This window comes from Rhinoderma darwinii, chromosome 1 (assembly GCF_050947455.1).
Source record: "Rhinoderma darwinii isolate aRhiDar2 chromosome 1, aRhiDar2.hap1, whole genome shotgun sequence".
NCBI classification, from domain to species: domain Eukaryota; kingdom Metazoa; phylum Chordata; class Amphibia; order Anura; family Rhinodermatidae; genus Rhinoderma; species Rhinoderma darwinii.
Window position 1 is genome coordinate 476,023,016 of NC_134687.1, and position 26,268 is coordinate 476,049,283.

At 40.9% G+C, this 26,268-nt stretch overlaps 1 protein-coding gene across 3 annotated transcripts in view; it reads left to right on the plus strand.

The window, feature by feature from the left end:
• SBNO1 (strawberry notch homolog 1) overlaps positions 1-24,533 on the plus strand; it is a 100,302-nt gene extending 75,769 nt beyond the window's left edge. For all 3 annotated transcript variants that reach the window (XM_075833940.1, XM_075833944.1, XM_075833953.1), the window contains 17 exons: positions 3,286-3,437; positions 3,535-3,738; positions 7,035-7,211; positions 7,292-7,485; positions 7,689-7,820; positions 7,907-8,042; positions 8,172-8,284; positions 8,546-8,617; positions 8,748-8,847; positions 10,985-11,059; positions 11,887-12,033; positions 12,234-12,328; positions 12,898-12,990; positions 14,223-14,360; positions 15,382-15,458; positions 20,129-20,322; positions 23,048-24,533. In XM_075833940.1, coding sequence (XP_075690055.1) covers positions 3,286-3,437; positions 3,535-3,738; positions 7,035-7,211; positions 7,292-7,485; positions 7,689-7,820; positions 7,907-8,042; positions 8,172-8,284; positions 8,546-8,617; positions 8,748-8,847; positions 10,985-11,059; positions 11,887-12,033; positions 12,234-12,328; positions 12,898-12,990; positions 14,223-14,360; positions 15,382-15,458; positions 20,129-20,322; positions 23,048-23,190 — 2,242 coding nt within the window. In that variant the 3' untranslated portion in view covers positions 23,191-24,533. The remainder of the gene's footprint in view (positions 1-3,285; positions 3,438-3,534; positions 3,739-7,034; positions 7,212-7,291; positions 7,486-7,688; positions 7,821-7,906; positions 8,043-8,171; positions 8,285-8,545; positions 8,618-8,747; positions 8,848-10,984; positions 11,060-11,886; positions 12,034-12,233; positions 12,329-12,897; positions 12,991-14,222; positions 14,361-15,381; positions 15,459-20,128; positions 20,323-23,047) is intronic.
• Positions 24,534-26,268: the final 1,735 nt, after the last annotated feature.

The window sequence follows — 26,268 nt, forward strand, 5'->3', positions numbered from 1 at the left end:
AGACACAAGCTACAAGGGTGGACTTGACGATACACGCATTGGGAGTGCTGGAATATACTGCAAAAGCAACTACATTGAAGAGGTTGATTTCTTTGGTCTATCGTAGGCTGTTGTCTAAACATCTGGGAGATCTTATGGCGCCTATTAAAGCCAAAATGGGAAAGGGATGTTAGACCCATTCCCAAAGATCATCACTGGGGGGGGGGGATAATGGCGTCACCAAGTGTTCTGTCCATTAATGTGGCGAAAAGGGATCTCAACTCTTTTTCGTACACTGGGTATATAGGACCCCCTGGGTTCTGAAATGCATGGGGGTTAGAACAGATGCCAAGTGTCCTCTGTGTCTGGAGGAGAAGGCGGACATTTTTCACATGTTCTGGTCTTGCGGGGTTCTGGTGGGATGGTGGGAGATGTCAGATTTAGTGGGGTGTGTGTGAGGTGCGGATTCCCATAGACCCAATAGTGATGCTTCTGGGATATGTTGGGTATTTGGAGGGGGACCGGCTGGAATGTTTGTTCATTGCTAAAATGTTGTACCAAGTTAGGAAGGGTATAGCCAAACATTGGCTAGATGCAGAACAGCCTTTGATGCAGGAAATCATTGGTACAATAAATTACAAGGTTTTGATGGAGTATAATATATACTCGGAGGGGGGCTATTAAGAAATTTGAGAAACAATGTGCTAGGTGGATTGACCACTCTGGATTGGCATCAGCGGAACTCCTGACGATTTGTTTTTCTTTCAGAGTAACCTGGAGGGAAGGACCGGTGTAGGCACTAAAGACCAGGAGGGTAATACTTGGGTACTAGGCAATGCAGCAGCTTCTCTGCATGGGCGGAGATGGTATACAGAGACTAGTAGGGGACTGGCAACAGTGGGTATGGCGTGGGAGCTTTTACAAGGTTTTGTTTTTTTTTTGTTTTTTTTTAATGTGTGGATATTGTATAACCTATGATAGGAATAGGCGAGGGGATGGCCTGGAATAGCCAGTAGCAGGTGTTCATCTACTGAAAGCATTTGACGTATGGACGGCGGGGGGGAAAGGGAAGGGGGAAGTTGGCTATGGGTGTATTTGTTGCGTTGGAAATACATGCTGGGTCTCTGATGTAATAACTTTCTTGCATTTAGTACTGTATGATGACCTGTAATGCTGTTGTTTGATGAATAAACTTGAACTGATTTAAAAAAAAAAAAAAAAAAAAGACTTGCACCATGCAGGGCAGGCCTGTCGTGGACTTGATGGCATCAAAGTTAAATTCCTTGCTTAATCTCCCGAAGCCTGAGGTCTATGCAGTAGACCTTCTAGTGGCTGCACGGAATTGTTTGTCTCCTGTATGTATTTCTCATGGGCTTTCCCTCCATCCTGGTGGCACTGGATTGGCGGCAACGTTGTTGGTACGCTGATGTGGTGTCCCTGCTGGCAGACTCCTCAGGGACCTCTCTTCTACCAGAATTTGTTTGGTACGTTTAACTGCGTGACTGAAGCCATTTGGTTTGTTGGAGAGTGTTCTGACAATGCTCGAGGCTCAGAAGCCTTTTACAAGCCTGCATTTATCACACCTCAAATACCTATTTTCGTTGGTGTGAGAATCTTAATCTCCTTCCTTAACACTTTCTCTTTCCACAGTTCTTTCCTTCCTCCTGTGTGGCCTGGATCAGGGTTTGGTGCTTCTTTCCCTAAAGGGACAGTTGTTTCAATCTTGTTCAGTCACCCGTAAGCCCCAGTCCGACGTCTGAACCTTTCTCACGCGGCTTCCCCATTGGAACCTCCGATTCTTTCATGGGAATCTCAACTTGGTTCTGGAGGTTCTACAATCTGCTCCTTTTGAACCTTTACGAGATGCCTTCTCTCTTGGAAGGTGGTTTTCCTGGTGGTGGGGTCATCCATACAAAGGGTCTCCGAACTGGAAATTTTAGCCTGTCAATCTCCTGTCCTCCATTTTTAACTCTTAATCAGGATAACACGTTGCTCCGTATGGTACCTCCCCCCCCCCCCCCCCCACTGTAGTCTCAGCTTTTCACCTGAATAAGGACATTGGCAAAACGACGGCACAACAGTCTCCCAGTCGTCATAGGGAGCGTTGCTTCCATAACTTGGATGTTATCTGCGCCTTGCGGACATAAGTTTCTATCACTGCTCCCTTCCGAAGGTCCGATTTCCTTGTTAATCCTCAAGGATGGTCTCAGGTAGGGTTTGGCTACCTCTAAAGCTATGGTTGATTGGATTCTGATAGCTATTTGCTGGGCTTATCGGGTCCAGGGTAAGGAATCCCCTTTTCATATTACAGCCCACTTTTCCAGCAGCAGTTGGGGCTTCCTGAGCTGTGTGCAAACAGGCTACTTCTCCATGTGTGCAAGGTGGCTACCTGGTCTATTTTGCACACTATTGTCAAGTTCTATCCGGTGCACACCTTTGCTTCTGCAGACTCTTCACTTGGAGGCAAGGTCTTTCAGGCATCCGTGGAGTAGGTTACAATGTCCTTTCTTTCTGTACCTGCCCCTGGGGGGTGCTTTAGGACATTCCATGGTCCTCCAATGTAACGAGCAAGAAAACTGATATTTTTTTTTTTTTTAGTACTCTCCATTCAAATAGTTTTCCCGTCCAGTTCATTAGGGGACACCGCTCCCACCTGTCTGTTTGTTCAAAGTTCTCATGGTTGTCGGACAAATTCTTTAAACTAGCTGAAAATCTAAGTCAGAAAGATAGTCTGTAAGTGGGGTTTATCCTGTAGTGCTACACTTATTTAATTATTTTCAAGCCAACTAGTGGCAACTGGAGGAATTTTTCGGTGAGCACTCAAACAATCCTTTTTTTTTTTTTTTTTTTTTCCATATTGGAATACCTTGGAGTGGCAGTGTGACTGCAAATATATATATATATATATTTATTTATTTATTTTTGTGGTGTTTTTTTTTTCAACTTTGCGTTGCTGTGTAGCCCTTGCCTTAGTTGGATGACTGCAACAGTTGTGTTCATCTACTGTTTTCAGAAACTATTTCATAGAGATACATTTATTGTTTCTCAGCCTTATCAATGTGCGTGCAGTGTACATTAAACAGACTTTGCCTTTTTTAAATACAAATGAACGGCTCTATAACTTTAACGTTTTTAAATTATACTAATTGTTTCTCTCAAAGGAGACACTGTAAAAGGTAGACTTGCACTTCTCTCTCTGGAGAAAAAAAATGCACTGATTGAAACTGGCTAAAGTGCTGGTAATATGGAACAGTGGCTGACATGTTTTTGAGTCAATTGCTATGTTGCTTATGTTTTTCCTTTTAGGGGAGTTCTACAATCTCTGATTGAGAAGCACTTTCCTGCACCGGACCGTAAAAAACTCTTTAGCCTTCTCGGTATAGACTTATCGGCACAAAGCAATAACCACTCTCCTAGAGAGAGTCCCAGCAAGGATAGTAAAACCAAGAAAAGGAAAGGTGCGTTGACTATCTCTTCAGTTTTGAAAAGGCAACAATTGTTAATATTTCATGAGCCAATGCTCTCATGTGTTTACATTTGTTTGAATCCTCCTAGGTGAAGAGCTTTCACGAGACTCCAAAAAATCTCGTAAATCCGGTGGACTTGCTGGCAGCAGTTCAGATGAGATGGACAGCGGGTCTGACTCTTCTGACAAAGATGCTGAAAGCGAAAGTGAAAGCTTTAAGTCTGTGAGCTCTGGAGACGATGAAGATGATTTTAATCCATTTAGGGATGAATCAAGCGGTGATGATGAAGATGGTAATGACTTTGTTGGCAAAAGAAATAATCCCATTCCCAAAAAACAGTATACACAGTTGATAGATTTTTTTTTTTTTTTTTTTTTTTAAAGCTACGTTAATTTATTTGTGCGCATTGTACCCTTCAAATGCTTTCATTCTGTGATTTGTCATTCAAAGTTTTACAAAAATTGAAATTATAAAGTTCAGTTTGAGTCCCATTGTAGGCATTTTAGGATGAGAACTCTACAGCTGCATGCACACGTTACGTAATTTGATGCAGAAAATCCGCAGCCAAAATCGCAGGTTTACGCACTTAATTCCGCAGCTAAAACCACACCTAATGGTGTGGTTTTCGGTGCGGTATTTACATTTTGATTCAGAAATAGGTGCGGTTTAATGCTGCGTATTTTGGTGTGGTTTTCCTTTAAAACTAGTCCAATACAATTCGCAAGTGGAAATGCAGGATAAATTGACATTCTTGCGGATTTTAAAATACACACCGCAGGTCAATTTACGAGCAGAAAAAAATCTGCACCATGTAGATGAGATTTCTTAAAACCTCATTTACTTTGCTGGTGTACTGTATTACGCTGCGGATTTGCCGCATGAAAATCCGTGCGGCAAATCTGCACGTAATACGCAATGTGTACATTCCATTTAAGGCTGAATGCACAAGTTGCGTATTTTCAAGCGGCAAATCCGCAGCGTAATACAGTACGATCAAAGTAAATGAGATTTCAAGAAATCTCATCTACACGGTTCAAATTTTTTTCTGCGCTTGTCCATTTATCCTGTTTCCCACTGCGAATTGTATCTGAGTAGTTTTAAAGAAAAGCGCAGCTTAAAACCCTCATAAAAATTTAGTTGCTGTTTTAGCTGCGGAATTACGTGCGCACGCCTGCTTTTTTGGTGTTTTGCCGTATCAAATTACGCAACGTGTGCATGTACCCTAGGGTGGTTTTCACTCAACCGTATTATGGCCGTTAATCTGGCCTAACTGCAAGTCTGATCACTCAAACTGACTGCATCGTAGGGCCTCAGGTTGGGCCTAAACTGTCTTAAAGGAGTTATCTGGGATTATGAAAAATATAGAAAAGCACCTGTCCGGGCACCAGGTGACGTCACCATAGCTCAGAAGTAATTATTTTTCATTTAGTTACCTAGCTTTGTTACGGTACTTCTATTTCGATACTGACCAGATGCTGTGGGTGGGATTATCATGTAAAGGACAGTTTACACGATTCCTCTCGCAGACCTTTCTCCATACAATGCATTCGGAAAGTCTTCAGACTCTTTCAGTTTTTTCACATTTTGTTATGTTGAGGCCTTGTGCTAAAATAAAAAAAAAAATCTGGTTTTCCCCCCCCATCATTCTCCACTCAATACCCCATAATGACAAAGTGAGAACAGGATGTTAGGAGTTTTTGCTAATTTATTGAAAAGGGAAAACAAAAATATTGCATTGGCATAAGTATTCAGGCCCTTTACTCAGTACTTAGTTGAAGCACCTTTTGGCAGTGATAACGGCCTCCAGTCTTCCTGGGTATGATGCCACGAGGTTTGCACACCTCGATTTGGGGATTTTCTGCCATTCTTCTCTGCAGATCCTCTCATGCGGTGTCAGGTTGGATGGGAACTGTTGGACAGACATTTTCAGATCTCTACAGAGATGTTCAATTCAGGGCTCTGGCTGCGCTACTCAAGGACATTCACAGTTGTCCCTAAGCCACTCCTGTGTTGTCTTGGCTGTGGGCTTAGGTCGTCATTGTCTTGTTGGAAGGTGAAGCTACGTACCAGTCTGAGGTGCTGCGCACTCGGGATCAGGTTTTCATTAAGAATCTCTGTACTTTGGTCAGGGTTGAGTTAAAGATTAATGTAGCAGTCTGCCTTTCCCAGCTGCTGAAAATCACCCCCACAACATGATGCCATCACCATGCTTCGATGTGGGGATGGTGATGAGCAGCGCCTGGTTTCCTCAAGACGTGACGTTTAGAATTGAGTCCAAAGAGATAAATCTTGGTTTCATCAGACCACAGAATGTTGTTTCTCAGTTGGAGTCCTTTAGGTGCTTTTTTTTTTGCAAACTCAAGGCAGGCTTTAATGTGGCTTTTTACTGAGGAGAGGCTTCTTTCTGGCTACTCTGCCATAAAGCTCAGATTGGTGAAGTGATGGTTGACCACCTGGAAGTTTCTCCCATCTGCACACAGGATCTTTTGGAGCTCAGCCAGAGTCCCAATTGGATTCTTAGTCACCTCTTACCAAGGCTCCTATCCCCCGATTTACTTAGTTTGGTGCTGTGGCCAGCCCTTGGAAGGGTCCTGGTTGTTCCAAACCTCTTCCATTTAAGAATTATGCTCTTGAAAAAAATTCTGCTGTACTGGAAGTTCTCATGTACCCTTCTCCAGATCGGTGCCTCCACACAACCCTGTGTGAGCTCTACGGACAGTTCTTTCCTCTTCATGGCTTGGTTTTTGCTCTGATATGCATTGTCAGCTGTAAGACCTTATATAGACAGGGGTGTGTCTTTCCAAATCCTGTCTAATCAAATGCATTTACCACAGGTGACTCCAATCAAAGGGTATAAACATGTCAAAGATCTAGAAAAGTGGGAGGCCCCAGAGCTAAGTTTCAAGTGTCATAGTAAAGGGTCTGAATACTTCTGTCCATGCAAAATTTGAGTTAAATTTTAATAAGTTTGCAAAAGCTTGTAAAATTCCGTTTTCACTTTGTCATTCTGGGGAATTGAGTGCAGAATGATTGGGAAAAAGTTCAGTTTATGATGAAGGCATATGGTAAAATAAACAAAGTGAAATGGTCTGAAGACTTTCCGAATGCATTGTATATACAGCTGTCTGCATGCCCCTTAAGGTAGTTCAGTATTTACTCACGATCTTCACATACACTGGATCTTCTACTGACACTTCACAATCTTCTGCCTAGACTGTAAAATATGACGGGGAGATAAGGATAGCAGAGGAAATAAGAGTCGTGATCTGTGATGTTTAGTTCTTTTGAGAGGGAGAGGGGAGAACCACGTGTTAAGAATATGAAACTACACGAGGGAGCCTGGTCATGTGACAACTGGTCCTTTAATTCGCTTCAATGGCCGACAGCGAAAAACACAGCGAAGACTGCGGCAAAAATAAAAACACAGGCAAGTCAAAATCTGCCTCAGAATTTTTTTTTTTTTTCTGCCTTCAAAAAAACTGAACAGGGCCTAAAGGTCAGAATAGGTCTATCAAGATGTGTGTATTTATAAAATGCGCTGTTCTGCTATGTAAGTGTTAACTGCAACTTTATGCTCCATTTTCACAGATCCTTGGCTGATAAGAAAAGACCATAAGAGGAGTAGGGATAAAAAGAAGAAAAAGAAAAGCATTGATCCAGACTCCATTCAAAGTGCCTTACTAGCATCAGGACTTGGGTCTAAGCGGCCCAGCTTTTCATCTGCTGTCAAATCTGTTCCTGCAAGCACTGCTCCCAGTCTTCCAGGTTAGTAGTAGTAGTATGACACACATCATTCATTTGTGTAGATTTACCAGTGCAACAGAATAACATTGTTTCTTCTTTAGCAATTTCCAGTAATGCAAATTCCAGTAATACCAATGCCAGTAACAGCTACGTGACCAGTCAGGATGCTGTGGAAAGGGCTCAACAAATGAAGAAAGAGCTATTAGATAAACTGGATGACTTGGCAGAAGCTTTGCCCCCAAATACGTTGGATGAGCTTATTGATGAACTTGGAGGACCGGATAATGTGGCAGAGGTAAACTATTGCACATATCCGCTTTTCTAAGTGCATGCTATTTATTTTATATATTTATTTTTTTCCCCTCCTTTTTACAGTATTGTGGTTTGGGTTTTTTTGTGTTCAGAATCAAGGGGTCTGTTATGCTGCCCTAAAGAAGATCATGCATGCTGGTGTCTCTTCTGTAGTTTTTGTAACTAGATTTTTATTTTCAATTAAAGATGACTGGTCGGAAAGGTAGAGTGGTCAGTAATGATGATGGAAGCATATCATATGAGTCTCGATCAGAACTTGATGTACCTGTAGAAATCCTAAATATCACTGAGAAACAAAGGTTCATGGATGGTGAAAAGGTTAGTACTATACATTTTAGACCGTTTCTAAGCTATGTTAAATATCAAACGTATGTTGACATTGAGGTTTTTTGTTTTTTTATAAGAATATATCAATCATCTCAGAAGCTGCCAGTTCAGGTATTTCATTACAAGCTGACCGCAGAGCTAAGAATCAGAGGAGAAGGGTACACATGACATTGGAATTACCCTGGAGTGCAGATCGAGCTATTCAGCAGTTTGGTGAGTTTAGATTTGGTGATGAGGGAAAATATATTAAAGCAAATTTTTATTTATTTTTTTTGCCCATACAATAAGAGAATTGTGCATTTTTTTAGTTTATTTTTTTTTTTAATACCTGGTTTCCTGTAGGTAGGACACACAGATCTAATCAAGTTACCGCTCCAGAATATGTCTTCCTAATCTCAGAATTAGCTGGAGAACAAAGATTTGCATCAATTGTTGCCAAGAGATTGGAAAGTTTGGTAAGTTTGCACATCCGTGTTTTCTAGATAGATGTTAGGCCATTCTACAATTTGTCCTACACAACGTACTACCTGCTGCTTAACATGCCACAAGCACAACTTATTTATATGCTTTATCGTGCACATGAACAAACGCTGGTTCATAAGACATGTTTGTAAGAACTTATTCTATTACTGAGATTTAGTCATTGAGTGTCAACTTTACTTGCAACGTGATTTTAGATGTTCAATACCCTTTTGAAATTTATTTTTCTTCTTTAGGGGGCTTTGACACATGGTGATAGAAGAGCAACAGAATCAAGGGATTTGAGTCGCTTTAATTTTGATAACAAGGTAATGATTGTAAATTGTCCAGCCTAACTAAAAATATTCTATTTACCTTAGGAGTGTTACCTTGTTTGCTATTCAGAAATGTTGATTATTGCGTTTTAATTTAAGAGAACTTTTGTTTTTCCTATTACAGTATGGCAGGAATGCTTTGGAAATTGTTATGAAATCTATCGTAAACCTGGATTCTCCTTTGGTTTCTTCCCCACCAGGTTATCCTGGTGATTTTTTTAAAGGTGAGGTTAATTGCTAGTGAGATCAATTGGTATGTTAGGGCATAAATATTACCTAATAAGTATGAAGTAGTATTAAGAGTGCTGAATGGATGATAAAGAGGCTCTGTCACCACATTATAAGTGCCCTGTCTCCTACATAATGTGATTGGCGCTGTACTGTAGATTACAGCAGTGTTTTTTTATTTAGAAAAACGATCATTTTTGACGGAGTTCTGACCTATTTTAGCTTTATGCTAATGAGTTTCTCAATGGACAACTGGACGTGTTTTACTATATGACGAAGTGGGCGTTGTACAGAGGAGTGTATGACCCTGACCAATCAGCGTCATACACTTCTCTCCATTCATTTACACCGCACATAGTGATCTTGCTAGATCACTATGTGCAGTCACTCACATATTAACGTTATTGGAGTGTCCTGACAGCGAATAGACATCACTACCAGCCAGGACGTGATGTCTATTCAGAATCCTGACACTTCAGTAACGTTTGTGTGAAATTGACAGCACCGCAAGCGTAATATCTTGGTCAAATAAAAAAGTAAATGAACAGAAGAGAAATGTAAATCAAATCAATATTTGATGTGACTACCCTTTGCTTTTTTAAAACCGCATCAATTCTTCTAGTACCTTGTACGCCGTTTTTGAAGAAATTGCAGGGAGGTTGTTCCAAACATCTTGGAGAAATAGCAGATCTTCTGTGGATGTAGGCTTCCTTAAATCCTTCTGTCTCTTCATAATCAGACATACTCAATGTTGAGATCGGAGCCCTGCGGCGGCCATATCCCTTCCAGGGCTCATTGTTCTGGTTTACACTGAAGATACTACTTTGACATTGGCTGTATGTCTAGGGTACTTGCCCTGATGCAAAATACATTTTGGAGCCAATTGAATGCCTCCCCGATGGCATTGCATGTTGGATAAGTATCTGCCTGTAATTCTCAGCATTGATGATGCCATTAATCCTCACCAAATCCCCAACTCCATTTGCTGAAATGCAGCCCCAAATTTGCAAGGAACCTTTCCACCATGCTTCACTGTTGCCTGCAGACACATTCTTGTACTGCTCTAAAGCCTTTCGGCGAACAATCTGTTTTCTGTTACAGCCAAATATTTCAAATTTTGACTCCTTATTCCAGAGCACCTCCTGCCATTTTTCTGCACACCAGTTCCTATGTTTTCGTTCGTAGTTAAGTCGCTTGTCTTTGTTGCCACGTCGAAGGCATGACTTTTTGGGCGCAAGTCTTCTGTGAAGACCACTTCTGGCCAGATTTGTCTGAACAGTAGATGGGTGTACCTGGGTCCCACTGGTTTCTGCCAGTTCTGAGCTGATGGCACTGCTGAAAATCAGATTTAGAAGGAAAGTAAGCATGATGTGTCTTTGATCTGCTGCACTAATGTTCCTTGGCTGACCATTGTGTCTACAGTCCTCAACGTTGCCTATTTCTTTGTGCTTCTTCAAAATAGCTTGAACAGCATATTCTGAAACACCAGTCTCCTTTGAAATCTTTCCCTGGGAGAGACCTTGTTTCTGTGCTCAGTCTTGCCATGGTAGACCTGTGACATGAATGTCTTCCACAACCTCCACTTTTGTAGCAGAGTTTGGCTGTTCCTCACCCAGTTTTATGCCTCTTACTTAGTGTTTCTGTTACAGTTAATGTCTGTGTTTCAACCTACATATTAAAATTATGATCATGATCACCTGTTTGGTTTATCATACACCTATAATCCTTGAAGATCCATGACTTTGTGCAAGAGTACCTAGAAGAATTGATGCTGTTTTGAAGGCAAAGGTTTTTTTTTTGGTTTTTTTATTTAGACTTCTGTTCATTCACTTTTTTTTTATTTTAATTGATAAACTTTTATTTTATTTTTTAAAGCATTTTTATTTTGCAACTTTTTTTCCATAACTGCCTAAAACTTTTGCACAGTACTGTATGTACTAACTAATTGTCTTTACTGGCTCCTAAACCGGAGTCTGTGTTACGAATTTGTGTGCGTATGTTCTATAATATATATATATTTTTTTAATGTATCGTTATTCTGTTAACGTGTTGCGTTTTAAAGTTTTGTGACTTATTGAATTCAATCTAAAATGCGTGAGCACTAACACCATCAAATTGTCTTTCCACATCTAGATGTCCGGCAAGGGTTGATTGGAGTTGGGCTAATAAATGTTGAAGACCGGTCTGGCATTTTGACGCTTGATAAAGGTGTGCTCAATGGCTTGCATGTTGCATTGATTAGCTCTTTAATAGTTCGTCTAGGCTCATTTAACTTGTAAGCTAATTACATTACTTTTATCATGCAGATAGCAGGTTTGCCTATATTCTATAGCCCAAAGCTGCATTCATAATTCTGATGAATTTTATTGAAAACTCAAGTGTTGTCAATGGACGGATCCTCAATGTCCTTTTCCTACGTTTAGATTAGTAAAACGAGAGTACAGCAAGCTCTGCGCAGATATTGAGCCAGCAAATGTTTGGAGATCTGAAGCTTGCAGAGTTACTAATGCAGCTCTGCACTATAAAATAGCTTCATGGTCAGTGGAAAAGTAATGTAAGGAATTTACACAGTTATAAATCTTTTTATGTTACTACTAATTTACATTTAGAAATTATGTTCAAAGGCTACAAACCCCACCCCCCATACCAAATAATTATTTTTCTAGAGACCATCTTGTCAATTAAATCTGATCAAGCCTTATTAAAATTACATGGTTAAACTATAGTAAAATTTCTTAGTGAACTGTTAAAAGGTTTTTCCTTTTACTACAGTTAGTAATGCCTATTTCTAGTATATGCCATAGCTTGCTGATTGGTGCTGCTAGGCACCCCACAGATCATTAGAACGAGGGGACCGCAGCACTTCTAAAGTATTGCTGGCCCAATGATAAAAAATGGCCCCATTTAAACGAAGTGTTGTTAAGGACGGAGTTGGACTATCTGCACAGTGCACGGTATGGAGTTGGTTCCATGACTCCTTTCATCTATTGATTATATATATTTTTTTTAAATTCCTTTATTCATTTTCTATACAGATTATAACAACATTGGAAAGTTCCTTAACCGTATCTTGGGAATGGAAGTACACCAACAAAATGCTCTCTTTCAGTACTTCTCTGACACGCTCAACGCAGTTATACAGAATGCAAAGAAGAATGGCCGATATGATATGGGTATTCTAGGTAATGATCTGGAATGCTAAAGCGATGCTAACACAGGGTTGGCTTTTCTTTTGTTGTTCTCTGTACTTTTTAAAAATGACAACAAGTCTTCAATAGCTTTTGTTTAATAAAAAAAAAACACTGAAGGCTTTGCTTAAACGCCACAAGTTACAAAAACTCTAAAAAAAACGTTACGCTAAGTGCATTAAATGTCTCCACAGATCTTGGTTCTGGGGATGAGAAGGTCAGAAAAGCGGAGGTAAAAAAGTTCCTGACCCCGGGTTATTCTACTTCAGGTCATGTGGAATTGTACACAGTAAGTTCTTTGTTGTGGGGGGATGCTTGCCAATTCTGAGGACGTTTTCCTTGTTTTCTTATTTTGATTACCCTGTAGCGTGTGATCTTCTATATGTGGAAGGGCTGTAGCATGGCCAGTACTCCAGGTGACTAAAATCATTGCAAAATATTCTGACTGCCTGCCAGTGTCACTAGAGGGAGCTTACTGCATATTGTGGTGTTGCTGTTTAATGTATGCAGTAAGCTCGTTCTCTCCCTCTAGTGGCAGCTGCAGATCGCCAAAACGAATAGCACATCTTTTTCCGTAAACACGGCAGTCTGCCAAGTCCACAGGTGTAGTTTAAATTCTTTATTTTACATGTAGTAATGTTTTTAATTTGGTGACTAAAAATACCATTATGCTCCGTCGCCAAGTTGTTGAGTTTTTTTTTGCCTGTAGCTCTGATAGTAGAAACCTAATGTTGCTTTAGTAAAATGTCTAAGTTGCTGGGTCATTCGGCTTCTACACTCCTGCTACTGTTAATGTGAATAGTAAGGAAATGGTGATCACATCACGAATTGGTGGTTTTAAAATTTTAATATTTACAGATAAGTGTAGAAAGAGGAATGTCTTGGGAGGATGCAACTAAAATCTGGGCTGAACAGACTGGACCAGATGATGGGTTTTATTTATCACTACAGGTAAGATGTTAATTAAAACTGAAATTCACTTTACACCTGTCTGATAAAAGCAAGTTCTGGCACATAGTGCAGGTAAGGCCTGATTCACATCGCATTTTTAACCTTCCGTTGGAGGTATGTTGGGAGGAGTCCTGACCTATACCTCTGACGGAAGGTAGCAACGTATCCCACTGTATAGGCATACAGTGGGACATGTCGCCGGAGCTTCCTGGGCACTGCGCTACTTAAATCCCCTGTCATTGTATGGCCAGAGCGTTGCCGACTCTCTGGCCGGGGATTTTGATGCTGGAGGAGGGAGCCCCTGACGTCACGGTCTATATATGAGGTGCTTTAAGGTACCTGAATCCTTCGGCCAGAGGGTTGCCGAGGACATAAATGGACAATGATGTCAGAGGCATCTCCAGTTTTTAAATCCCTGGCCAGTGCGCTACTGATGCTCTGCCTGGGACTCTGACCCTGAGGAAGCTCCCCAAGGTATGTGTTTAATGTATACCTCATAATTATGTAGTAGACTACTCTAAGGAATCAATCATATAAAAAAAGGTATACTGACGTATACCAGCCCAATGAAGGCCAAAGGGACACTGTTGTGGTCTGTCAGGCTAATGGATCCGTATGAAAACGTTTATAGCGTATGTTGGGAGCTTTCCCCATGTACACTATAAATGTAGGGCACAAACATGATGTAAATCAGGCCTTAAGTGTAAATACAATAAGGTCACTGATACAGGATGTTCTCATCTGGGGAACAGGAGCCATCAGAACATGCAGAAAGGGGATCTAAGAGGCAAATGCACAATCGCAGGGGGCAGTAGCAGGTATTTTTATTAAAGAAAAGTGTCTGCTTATTAAACTAGACTGCCAGGCCCTCGTGATGCCTGACCACTCCATTGAAAAGGCGGTTGCTGTGTTTATAGCAACTAGACTCCGACATAACTCCTCTGAGATCTGAGTATAGCACTGGGAAGGTGGGAAACAGCATAATTCATTCATGTATTCCCCATCTATGGCTGCAGTATTAAGACCTAAACCTAAAAGCATATTTAAATGGAGTATCTCATTCTGCATTCCTGACTTATGAATTATCGTCAACACATTAAAACTTTGTATATTCCTATATGAAAATGCAGCTACTATGTAAATAAATCTGTGTATTATAATATCATTTATGTCTAATTGAGTATTACTTCTCTGAAATCTTTATTTTGTGTAACACTTATATTCTTCTTCAGATAAGAAATAACAAGAAAACTGCTGTTTTAGTTAAAGAAATCAACCCCAAAAAGAAGCTCTTCCTGGTGTACAGGCCCAATACTGGGAAGCAGCTGAAACTTGAAACATTGTCAGAATTGAAAAAGAAATATAAGAAAGTAAGAAACCTAATAAAATCTGTTTGACAGGCCAGAGAAAAAACCCTTGTAACACAAATGAGAACATCAGTGAGTGGCAGTGCCTACTAGGCTCTTATATGCATACATGGAAGCCATTGATGGTCCTTGGCTGACATGGCAACCCATGAACATCCTGTGATTATGTTGCAAGGGTGCCAATGGGCTTAAACAGGGAGTCCACCCCTCTGTTAAACCACTTAGGTGCTGCATTTGCTGTTGAAGGCGGCATCTAAGGGGTTTAACACAGTATGGGAGTTCTCTCCAATTCCGGCCATCAGTTAGGTGTCAGCTGTATAATACTGTGCTATAATTGTATGGCGGATTGCGGGAATGTCCCGCTCACCATGGACCTACCCTTCCTGTCCTGTGCCGTAATGGTGTTCGTTTACATGTGTATAGGGAAGACTCCTTTCAATCATAGTGAGCCTGGCATAGGTGCTGCCCAGCAGACACTTCTTATTGAGCCAGTGTTGAAACTGTTTTCTATAAAATTCTATAGCACTTCTAGACCCTGTTCACAATGCAGAATTTTTGTGGTGGATACTGCTGAAAAATTCCGCTGCCATTAATTTCAATGGGAGCTGGATGCTTCGGTTCCCCACTAGCTGATCTTTTTCCCGCTAGCTGAAAAAAAGTGTCCTGCTCTATCTTCGGGCAGATTCCGCCCGAACCTCTTATTGAAGTCAATGGGAGGCAGAATCTTCCAGGAATAATTCCATGTGAACTAGACCTTAGCGTAAAACATTAGGATTGTTGACCTATCACTAAATCATGCTGCCTGCGGTTAGGGTAGCATGATCTTGTTGACAGGGTCCCTTGCTTGGTGGGGGTCTCCGTGCTCGGGACCCCACCAATCAAAACGTCTGACGTGTCCCTATTACATGTCCGAAGTTTGTCAAACGTTTAGTTACCCTTGGTTTACCATCGATTGTCGTGTTTAAAGAGTACCTACATGTTAAGGGTATAACTTTTCAAATGGTTTGTTCTTTTGTCTTGCCAGGTAACCTCTGATGATGCCTTTTCACACTGGAAAGAACAGTACACCTGTTCTGCCGATATATGTACTCATGCATATTGGTGAGTAGTTGGTAGCTATTACTAGTACAATGCAACAATTACATGTAACCCTTGCGTTTCTAGTACAGTGCAGACAGCTGTTCTTGGTTCATTCAGCTGGGCTGAAGATTATATACATATTCAGAAGGCCTAAACAATATTGGGGTTACTTGGTGTATAGTAGTTAAGAATATATTTTTGGAATTCTGCCTAATACCATATCCTAAGACAACAAGACGTGGAATTAAACTCCAACACCAGATTAACCCTAGAATATAGAATTTCTATTGGAGTATATAGACCAAATAAATAAATATATAGTCTTTGAGATGAATTAAAAAATATATACATTTATTTCAATATTCTAAACTGCTAATACAGATGGAAACATACATAAAAAAATATGGATGTAAAGAAGGTGTCAGGATAAATAAGTGGCCGCAGTGAATAAAGAGGCAAAAACACTGAAATGTACTAAATTACCTATATGGAACAACTACTCATTCACTGCTGCCTAGGGAGCCCAGAAATAAGGAACACTCACAAAGGAAAATGTTCGTTACAGATACATGCTCACCTAGCCACACCAGGGAACTTAACGTAAAAACCAGCTGCTTCTTGAGGTAATTTAGTACTATCCACATTTTTTTAATTCCTCTCCTCAAAGACTTTTTTATATATTGTATTAAACAGTTAACTTTTACATGCTGGTGTACTCAAAGATGTCATTTTTGCATTTTAGAGTGTTTTAAAGGGGTTTTCTCATCAGGACAACCCCTGTCCATATGCCATTTGGGCATATGGATGAGAGAGGTCCCCAGCTTGGGGCGACCCTCTACATGCTCCACTGGACCTGGCGCATCCTTGCATTACATGGACAGAAATTCATGAACTGCATTAAATGCCTGACTTGTAATGCTACGTTTCCCCTGCAGTGGCTGCTGCAAAGGAAATGAGTGGAGGCCACTGCTTCCCTGGCAATTTACAGATGATCCTCCTGGGATGGGATCAGCATGTTGTCGTGGGACCAGCTTATCACTATTTGGGCTTCTTTTTGAAAAGGAGTTGTCCTCATGAGACAACCCCATTTTAAGTCCCCTAAATTAGTTCCCTAAATTAGTCCCCTAAATTAGTGGGCTTGCATTAAACTTGGAAATTAGAATTTGCTTTAAGTGGTTTGTCTGCTTTGGACAATTGCCACTTGTTAGAAGGGTCCCTTGAAAATAAGCAGATCTGAATTACGCAAGGTTCCCTTTCAAACACGTATCAATGGGTTGTTTGTGTAATACAAGATAGGTCCTCCAGAGCAAGATTCTCTCTTGGCTACTGCTCTCTACTCTTGCCAAAAGATGAGGCTCCTGAACAAGGGACCTCCACTATTAACCCAGGATTACTTAATAGGGTTTATGACTGAGTGTTCTAAAGTGGAGAACTCCCTTTAAATAGGTGCCATGTTTTTTTCTAAAACCATCCAATGCTGTACGGATACGAAGTTAATTTCTTAACTCTGTGGCTAGAGGCCCTTTAGAGACTTAACTGGTTCAGGACTTATGACAAGTATGCTTTTGGGGAGTTTCCACTCTTTTGGCACCACAAGACCTCTTCAAACCTGACATGGTGCCTAAAATATATTCTAAAAAAAGGAGGCCCCAAAATCCTCTAGGTTTGCTTCGGAGGCCGATGCTTCAGTCCATTAGCAAACTAGGGCCACATGCGGGATATTTCTAAAAACTGCAGATTCTGGGCAATAAATATTGAGTTGGTTTCTCTGGTAAAACCTTTTTGTGTTACAAATAATTTTTTTTATTACAAACTAATTTTGGCAAAAAAAATAATTGGTAAATTTCACCTCTACTTTGCTTTAATTCGTGTGAGACGCCTAAATGGTTAAAACACTTTCTGAATGCTGTTTTGAATACTTTGAGGGGTGCAGTTTTTAAAATGGGGTGATTTATGGCTTTTATATAGTACATAAGGCCCTCAAAGCCACTTCAGAGCTGAACTGGTCCTTGAAAAATAGCCTTGAAATTTTTTTGTTAATGGCAGAAATTGCTGCTAAAGTTCTAAGCCTTGTAATATCCTAGAAAAATTTATGTTAAAAAAACAATGCAAATATAAAGTAGACTTATGGGGGATGTTAAAGAGGCTCTGTCACCACATAAGTGCCCTATATTATACATGATGTAATCGGCGCTGTAATGTAGATTACAGCAGTGTTTTTTATTTAGAAAAACGATCATTTTTGATGGAGTTATGACTTATATTCGCTTTATGCTAATGAGTTTCTCAATGGACAACTGGGCGTGTTTTTTACTTTTTGGCCAAGTGGGCGTTGTACAGGGGAGTGTATGACGCTGACCAATCAGTGACCAATCAGTCATACCCTTCTCTCCATTCATTTGCACTGCACATAGCGATATAGCTATATCGTTATGTGCAGCCACATAAACACACTATAATGTTACTGCAGTGTCCTGACAATGAATATACATTACCTCCAGCCAGGACGTGATGTGTATTTAGAATCCTGTCACTTCTGTAGCGTCTTTGTGATATTTACAGCAAAGCAAACGTAATATCGTTTGAAATGGCAGGTTACATCATAATCTCGTGAGATTACGCTTGCCTTGCTGTAAATATCACAGAAGTGCAGAGAAGTGGTCAGGATTCTGCATACACATGACGTCCTGGCTGGAGGTAATGTATATTCATTGTCAGGACACTGCAGTAACGTTATAGTGTGTTTAATGTGGCTGCACATAGCGATATAGCTATATCGCTATCTGCCGTGTAAATGAATGGAGAGAAGTGTAGCTGATTGGTCAGCGTCATACACTTCTCTCCACAATGCCCGCTTGGTCATATAGTAAAACACGCCCAATTGTCCATTGAGAAACTCATTAGCATAAAGCTAATAATGGTCATAACTCCGTCAAAAATTATAGTTTTTCTAAATAAAAAACACTGCTGTAATCTGCATTACAGCGCCGATCACGTCATTTACAATATAGGCCACTTATAATGTGGTGACAGAGCCTCTTTAGCAACAATTTAAATTTAGAAAAATCATAATTTTTGCAAATGTTCTTTCAATTTTAGTGTTTTTCACAAATAAGCAATACATTTATTGATAAAATTTTTCCACTATCATAAAGTACAATATGTCATGAGAAAACAATCTCAGAATCGCTTGGATAGGCAAAAGCATTCCATAGTTGTTACCACATAAAATTACATGTCAGATTTGAAAAAATGGGGCTGTTCCCCCAAGGGCCAAAATTAGCTTGGTCCTGAAAGGGTTAAAAAACAACTCCTCCTTCAAAAAAAAAAATGAAGCCTCAAAGACTAAATTGGCCTGTTCCTCAAGGGGTTAATTATAAACATCTGACTCTGCGGCCACGAAGAGAAATTTATTATTGCACTCAAAGGAAACTACAAGTCTGTATGAAGTGAGCTCCCCCTGTGGTGGCTGCAGCGACAAGGGTTTTATAATTTAACTCTGAAGGGAAATGGAGGATTTGGAGCTCTAAATAAAAAACAATCAAATTTATAAAGCTATATAAATCGGAACATCAACCTATGACAAGAAAAAAAAGAAAAGATATAATTTGAAGAGACTTTATAACTGACTCTACAGGTGAAACTGATGCTGTTATGTAGAGCCTGAGGGGGAGGTGCACGACTCCGATTCAAACACCACCAAAGATACAAATCCTGCACCACGCTTTCAGGCCCTGAAGAACGGTGTACCCGTTTATCTTGTGTTCGGCCCTGTTCATGCAAAGTTTTTTGCAGGCGTAAAAATCTGCTGCAAAATTCCTGAAGGAATTTGAGGCAGATTTCGACCTGCCAGCAGAACCTTTGCCACGTTTTTTTTTCTGCGTTTTTCGCCCATGGCCATTGAGCGCCATGTGCAAAAACCGCTGCGAAAAATGCCATCTCTGCCTCCCATTGATGTCAATGGTAGGTCAGAGACGGAAATGGCCGAAGAAAGGGCATGTCGCTGCTTTTTCCGGCCAGCGCCAAAATACTCTATTCATGTATGTTGTAGTGACAAGTTGTTTTTAACCCCTTTGCTCTGCAGCCTTTTTTGGATTTTCATTTTCGCTTTTTCCTCCCCACCTCCCAAAAAGCATAAAGTTTTCTTATTTTATTATTTTTTTTCCCCCGTCCATATACCGTTTTTCAGACTAGAAGACGCACCTGATTATGACATTTTTTTTTTATTTGTCCCCCGGACTTGAACCAGCAATCGCTTGCACAATATACAGCATTACTAATGTATTTCAGTATATAGTGTTTGTGCCTCCGGCAGGACTTCGTAAGCGTACAGAGATGACCTTCATTAGGTCCCCAGGCTGTCATGACAACCATGGGCACCCCACGCTTGCGTGAGCCCACTTCATCCCCCCCCCCCCTCTGTATATATGGCGGCTGTCAGGGAGGGGTTAATAATAAAGCACCACATTGGCAGAGAAATCGTATTCTGCGTTGGTTTTGGGAGTCCGTCCACAGAATATGGAGCCGTATTATCGGTTAATGGAGTTAATTGCAAACTAAACACCAAATATACTCACATGTAAACATTTGGTATTTGAATTCCCTAAATGTAAAGGTTTCAAACTTATAAAAAAAGAAAATTCTTGTCATATTTAAGTATAACTGTCTAAAGTTCTGTGTTTTCTCTGCAGGAGAGGTAATTGTAAAAAGGCAAGCTTGGGACTGGTGTGTGAGATAGGATTGCGCTGCCGGACATATTATGTGCTGTGCGGTTCTGTCCTAAGTGTCTGGACTAAAGTGGAAGGAGTTCTAGCCTCAGTTAGTGGCACAAATGTAAAAATGCAGATAGTACGATTACGAACGGAAGACGGGCAAAGAATTGTTGGTATGTATCATGTATATATGAATGTTTCTGTGAAAATACAGTATCAATCTTGACATCTAGCATAAGAATACCTAAGGTGCATAACTGCAAAAGGGAACCTAAGGGCCGATGCACACAAACGTATTTTTTTCCTCCTGTAAATACGGGTCCTTTTTGTCACACGTATTCGACCCCGTATTCCACTAGTATTTACGGGCCTGTGCCCATAAATATGGGTCCGTTGTCACCATTATTCTGCCCGTATTTACGGACCCGTTTACTCTGCCCGAAAGGGCTGCCCCTTGTCCCTATCCAGCACTGATAGAGAGAAGGGGCTGCTGATGAGTGCAGAGTTTCTGCAGCGATTGAAAGTAAAAAGTTCATACGTACCCCAGCCGTTGTCTTGGTGACGCGTTCCTCTTTTGACATCCAGTCCGACCTCCCTGGATGACGCGGCAGTCCATGAGACCGCTGCAGCATGTGATTGGCTGCAGCGGTCACATGGGATGAAACGTCACCCCGGGAGGCCGGACTGGAGGAAGAAGCAGGTATGTTAACTTTAATACTACTAACTCCAGCGGTAGTCACTGTCCCGGGTGCTGAAAGAGTTACTGCCGATCAGTTAACTCTTTCAGCACCCTGGACAGTGACTATCCCCGGACGTCGCCTAGCAACGCTCCCGTAATTACGGGTGCACACACGAAGCCACCCGTAATTACGGGAGCCCCATAGACTTCTATGGGCCTGCCCGTGCCGTAATTACGGCCTGAAATAGGACATGTTCCATATTTTTCAACGGCACAGGCACCTTCCCGTAAGCATACGGGGAGGTACCCGTGGCCAATAAAAGTCTATGGGCCCGTAATCACTGCCCTTTTTACATTCGTGTGCATGGGGCCTAGCTGGTTACTTTATCTTTCTTTAAAAAAAAAAATGCCAGTACACCTATTGAATATGGTAATGGCAATGATTGCAAAAAAACTGTTCATATCCCTTTCTGCAACAGAATGTGATTCAAATAAAAGATCCAAATGAAGGTTGATGAATAACCTAAACCTAAGTTCTTGCTGTTTTGGCCTTGGTTACTCAAAGCCTCGCTGTCCCATTTTCCATACTGATTAAAACAAGACTTTCAATGAAATAGCAGTCTTTTATAGTTAGACTTTCCACGTTTGCCTTTGACTACTGCTTCTCCTGTGGCCGTCTCCATAGACCCTGGTGACTGCTAAGGCCTGTTAGAAGAGTCCACAGAATGAGGGGACACTAGCAGATGCATGTGACTGTATTCACATGCATCTGCCCACCTACTGCAGACTTCCCTGACAAGGAGCAAGATTGGCACAGGGTCGGTGCTCTCCTGGGCATGTAGGGTTTTTTCTAAAAAGGACTTTTTTTTTTTTTTTTTTTTTTCCTTCTATATGCAGAACAAAGTAGTTCTCCTCCAGTCTATACAGCAATTATCTCAATACAGATTGCTCAATGGCTTGAAGGCAATACAGGTTTTGGGCTAGGACTACACGTAGACTTTATCGCTTACTACCAATCGCTCCAAAATCACGGTCAATAGAAATGCATTGAGTACCTTGAAAATCTGTTCAAAATTACTCGAGTCAAATGGGCCCCCTTCTATCATTTTTTTATTTCTGGTGCTCATAGTCACTGAAGCCTAGTTTGTGATTTTTAAGCAAAGCTTCTACTTGCTCTAATTTACATAATGTGGAGTAACTTTGTAAATACAGATGTGGTAATATGATAACTTATCACAGTCCAGCAGTAAAATACACTGACCTGCTAGATCACAACCTTATAGGGCTAAGGTAATATCAAGACATACTCCAAGTGTTTCAAATGGACACTACTAGGCCTTTTTTTTTTTTCTCTCAATCAAGACTGAACACCTGAGCTCTCCTTCTCATACCTCACCGCGCCGCAACGTTTTATAAAACTCTCCCCTTACTCCTGAAATGTTCGACCACTTCAATAATACACTTCACTTCTATGTAATTCTGTGTATTATGTTTGTCAGCGTAAAACTAATAGGGATACACTGATGGCAGAACTGGGGGCTACAAAATATATATATATATATATATATATATATATATATATATATATAATATTGTGTGTGTATAATATACCGCTTTCTAATATATGCTTTTTAGTTCCGCCATGTTTGATTTGTGGTGAGAAGCCACGCCCCTTTGTTATCCAAGTCTCGTCGGACAGCACTGCAGCTCCTGTCTTAAATTGCCTACTGATGTATGGGGTTTGGTCATGTTCCTCTCCATCAGCACCTCCCATTGAACGCACTGCGCCTGTGCTAGTTTCCTGGACGTCCAGGACTTGTGAAAGTACAGATAAAGGCTTGGTACACTACTTTCATTTGCGCCAGCTTCCTGGTGCACGACACACTGCCTCTCTCCATCCGTGACCATTTACGGGGCGGGAGTGGTAGTGCTCTCTGGGGAGAATACGTGGCGAACAAGGGAATGTGGCTTCACAATGAAATGAAGCATGGCAGAACTTCTGAAGCATATATTTGTAAGTAGCCTATATTCCCCTTACAAAACAGATTATATATTAAGCAGCCAACCCCTTTGAGCTGTTGCCCTTGTGGACATATGGCGATTTACTAAAGTCACATGTCTGTTGGATGCTAAAGTTTTTAGGCAGTTGCTGTGGATTTCCCACGTGAAATGGTCAAAAGTGGGGATAATTGTTAAATATTAAAGTCTTCTCTCCACAGGTCTAATCATTCCAGCAAATTGTGCATCGTCCCTTGTAACCCTGCTATCCACTTCAGACCAGTCTCAGCAGATTGCAGTACAACAGCAACAGATGTGGCAGCAACTTCATCCTCAGAGTATCAGCAATTTCAGCACCCCGTAGATATCTGCCAAGCAGAAACTGGGACGTAGTAGGAAAAAAACTGTAGATACCAGAACAGTGCATATGAATCAGGGACAGATTCCAAAGAGTTCAGTCTACCTGCGTGTAGGTGAACGCTGTGTTTTGTTGGACATCAGAACTTGGCGAACACCAAGGGATCTTTGTGGCAATCTGCAAGTTCCTTTATAGTGGCACAGCTCCTTTTTTTTTTTTCCCCCCCTTACATTTTTGGTGCTTTCCATCTGCTCCAGCTTTCATGGTTCTTCGTTAAATTTTCTGTCAACTTTTATATTTTTTTTTTTCTTCAGAACACTTTTTTTTTTTTTTCTCCCCTCCATGTGACTTGGAGGCAGAAACGCACTGCTTTTTGTTTTTCATTTATTTCCCATTCTAGTGCTCAGGGTCTTATTTGGTAATTAATAACTTTTAAAGGGGTGCTCTCCATAAATGCATGTACATGGAAGCTATGATGCATAAACTACTATATGTATATAAAAGGTTTTCCGAACGTGTAATAAGGATGCATGCTTTCATAAATGCACTGTATTTAAAAGGGTATATTTGTGTTTCTCCCCCACATTGGTTAATGCAGCGCATGTCTTTGAAAGCATGAATACAGAGACTTTGGCAAGTCAGATCCATTGGGAACAATCAGTTCCTGATCTCCACTTAGCCCATTTTATTTTTTCATAGTATTTTAAATTTAATTATTTAAGTTGAGTGGATTTTGTTCTGTGTAAGATTATATTTCAACACATTTGCTCTTAAAAATTGTGATGAAAATGTAATATTTTAAGTGTAAAAAGGACATTTTCTAACGTGCTGCAGCAAAGGGCTTGTGCCCATTGTAGATTTTTTTTTTTTCTTCCCTGTTGACACAAAAAATGGGAACAATACAATTCCATTTTGCATTTTTTTTTCTTTACAAATTGCTTATTGTAATTTGATAAAAGCAAATGACTGGTAAAATAAGGCACATCTTGAATGGTACACTGTTCTGTAGATCACTCAAGGCTCCCTGCGCTGTGTTTTGCCTTCTCTGTAACTTGAATACAACTATGTTGTAAGACATTGTAGAGTTTCTTGAGCTGTTTAAAATTGTAATGTACAAATGTGAATAGTTATCTATAATATGGGTAAGGTTTTTTTGTTTTTGTTTTTTTTGCCTTCAATAGTACATGTTTATAAGGAAGTGAAAAGGACAATGTTTGTCATTTCTTGCTTGCACAGATTGCACTATTGAACGTTTTGAGACTGTATAAACCTGTTTGGGCAAAATTACATTACCCTACGAGGTATTTACACCTTAGAGGGAGCAAATAAAATTCATTGTACTAACATAATTCTATAATGTGGTGTTAATTTGCACATATTTGTTTTGTTTCAATGTTTTATTATGACAGCAGATGGAGCTTGCAATCTCGTTGCCCTGTCTTGGGCTGTGTTCACATGTCTGTCGCTCTGTTAGAAGCCTGTGTCGGCATTTCTGTCAGATTTGACAGGCAAGAATAGCTCAATATGGAGTCTTATTGACGGAGCCACTACAGACCCCCATTATAAGCAAATGGGGTCTGGCAGATCTCGCAGTGTTTTGTGGCTGCCATTATAAACTTAAGCCACGGATGGAAACCGCTTTACAGACATCGATACCAGAGTCAATCTCAAAGGGAAACCATTAACACATTGGAAATAATTATCTTACAAATATACTAGTTTGCCAGCATGGATTTCAGATCGCTTTCAAGGGTTACTAGTCTCTTCACCAATCTGTCTTCTAAACCGCTTTAATATATGGTGAAAATGTTAATATGGCATTACCAGTAGGGTGAACTTAAAAGGGAGGGACTAGCCATAAATCCCTTGTAGGAGCTAATGCCTTACACCATGCCCTTTGGGTGGTTGCTTGGCATTGGTTGAATGGTTTGAGGTCACCTGGCGATAATCATGAACCCCGGTACTTAACTGTGTAGCATTAATATTTCCCGTTTCTCATGTAGCATCGACCTTATTCTACAGTGCTGTAAAGAGATTCGACGTTCACATCATTGTCTGACCCCGGATTAGGCTTACTATCTAAATTCCCTGACTTTGGTTATTTTCTTACTTTGAAATTGGCCCTATTGTGTGTCCGTCAGTATGGCTTCTGTTTCTTCCCACAAAACACCCAGTACCCAGAGTACATGGGCGCAAACACAGGGAAAACATACAAACTTCATAAATCAATATGGATTTTGCCCTTGGTTGAATTTGAACAGAGGACCAATCTTTGCAGGTGAACAAGGATCATATTTCTCCACGTGCCTAAGGTGATCCGATCTAAACTCCGTGCCATGGGAGGTAAGTAGAAAAGACTGTGGTATAATACACTAAAGCAGTAGGTCCTGAGAATAAGCTAGTGGCAGTGAGGGAGGGCAGTATCTTGGCAGGTTGCACGTTTTCAGAGATCTGTGCCATCTGCCTCCATTAAGCTCTTATTCTGTCTTATGTGGGAGGCTGGTTAATAGAAGCAGATATCTAATCCTCTGACCTGCCTTCACGTCAATGTTGCTGATCATACTGCTAGTATTTTGAAGAAAAGGAAATTTCAGTCACTCGCATGTTGAATGAGAAGTCAAGTGGATAGAACAAAGTGTGACGTATGATACCGATGGAAATCAATCCGGAGGGGTTGGGGAGAGTTTACAGCCGAAGACTCTGGACACTTCCCTAGTTTTGGAATGCCCAGCGGACGTTTGACTTTCTATAGAGTGATTAACGCCTTCCCGACATTTGACGTACCCAAACGCCAAAGTCGGGTAGGGGAAGTATGGAACGGGCTCACGGAGTGAACCTGCTCCATACGATGCCGGTGTCGGCTGTTTGTTACAGCCGACACTTCAGATTAACGAGCGGCATCTCGCTCGAGCGTTCCCACTCGTTCAACTCGTTCAATGCTGCGGTCAATAGCGACCGCAGCATTTAATTTGTTAGAGGGGGTCGTCCCCCTCTTACTAACAGCTCATCGCGCTCCCCGCAACGCAATCGCGGGGTCGGGCGATGGTTGCTATGGCTTCCTGAAGGCCCCCAGGTCTGCCATCT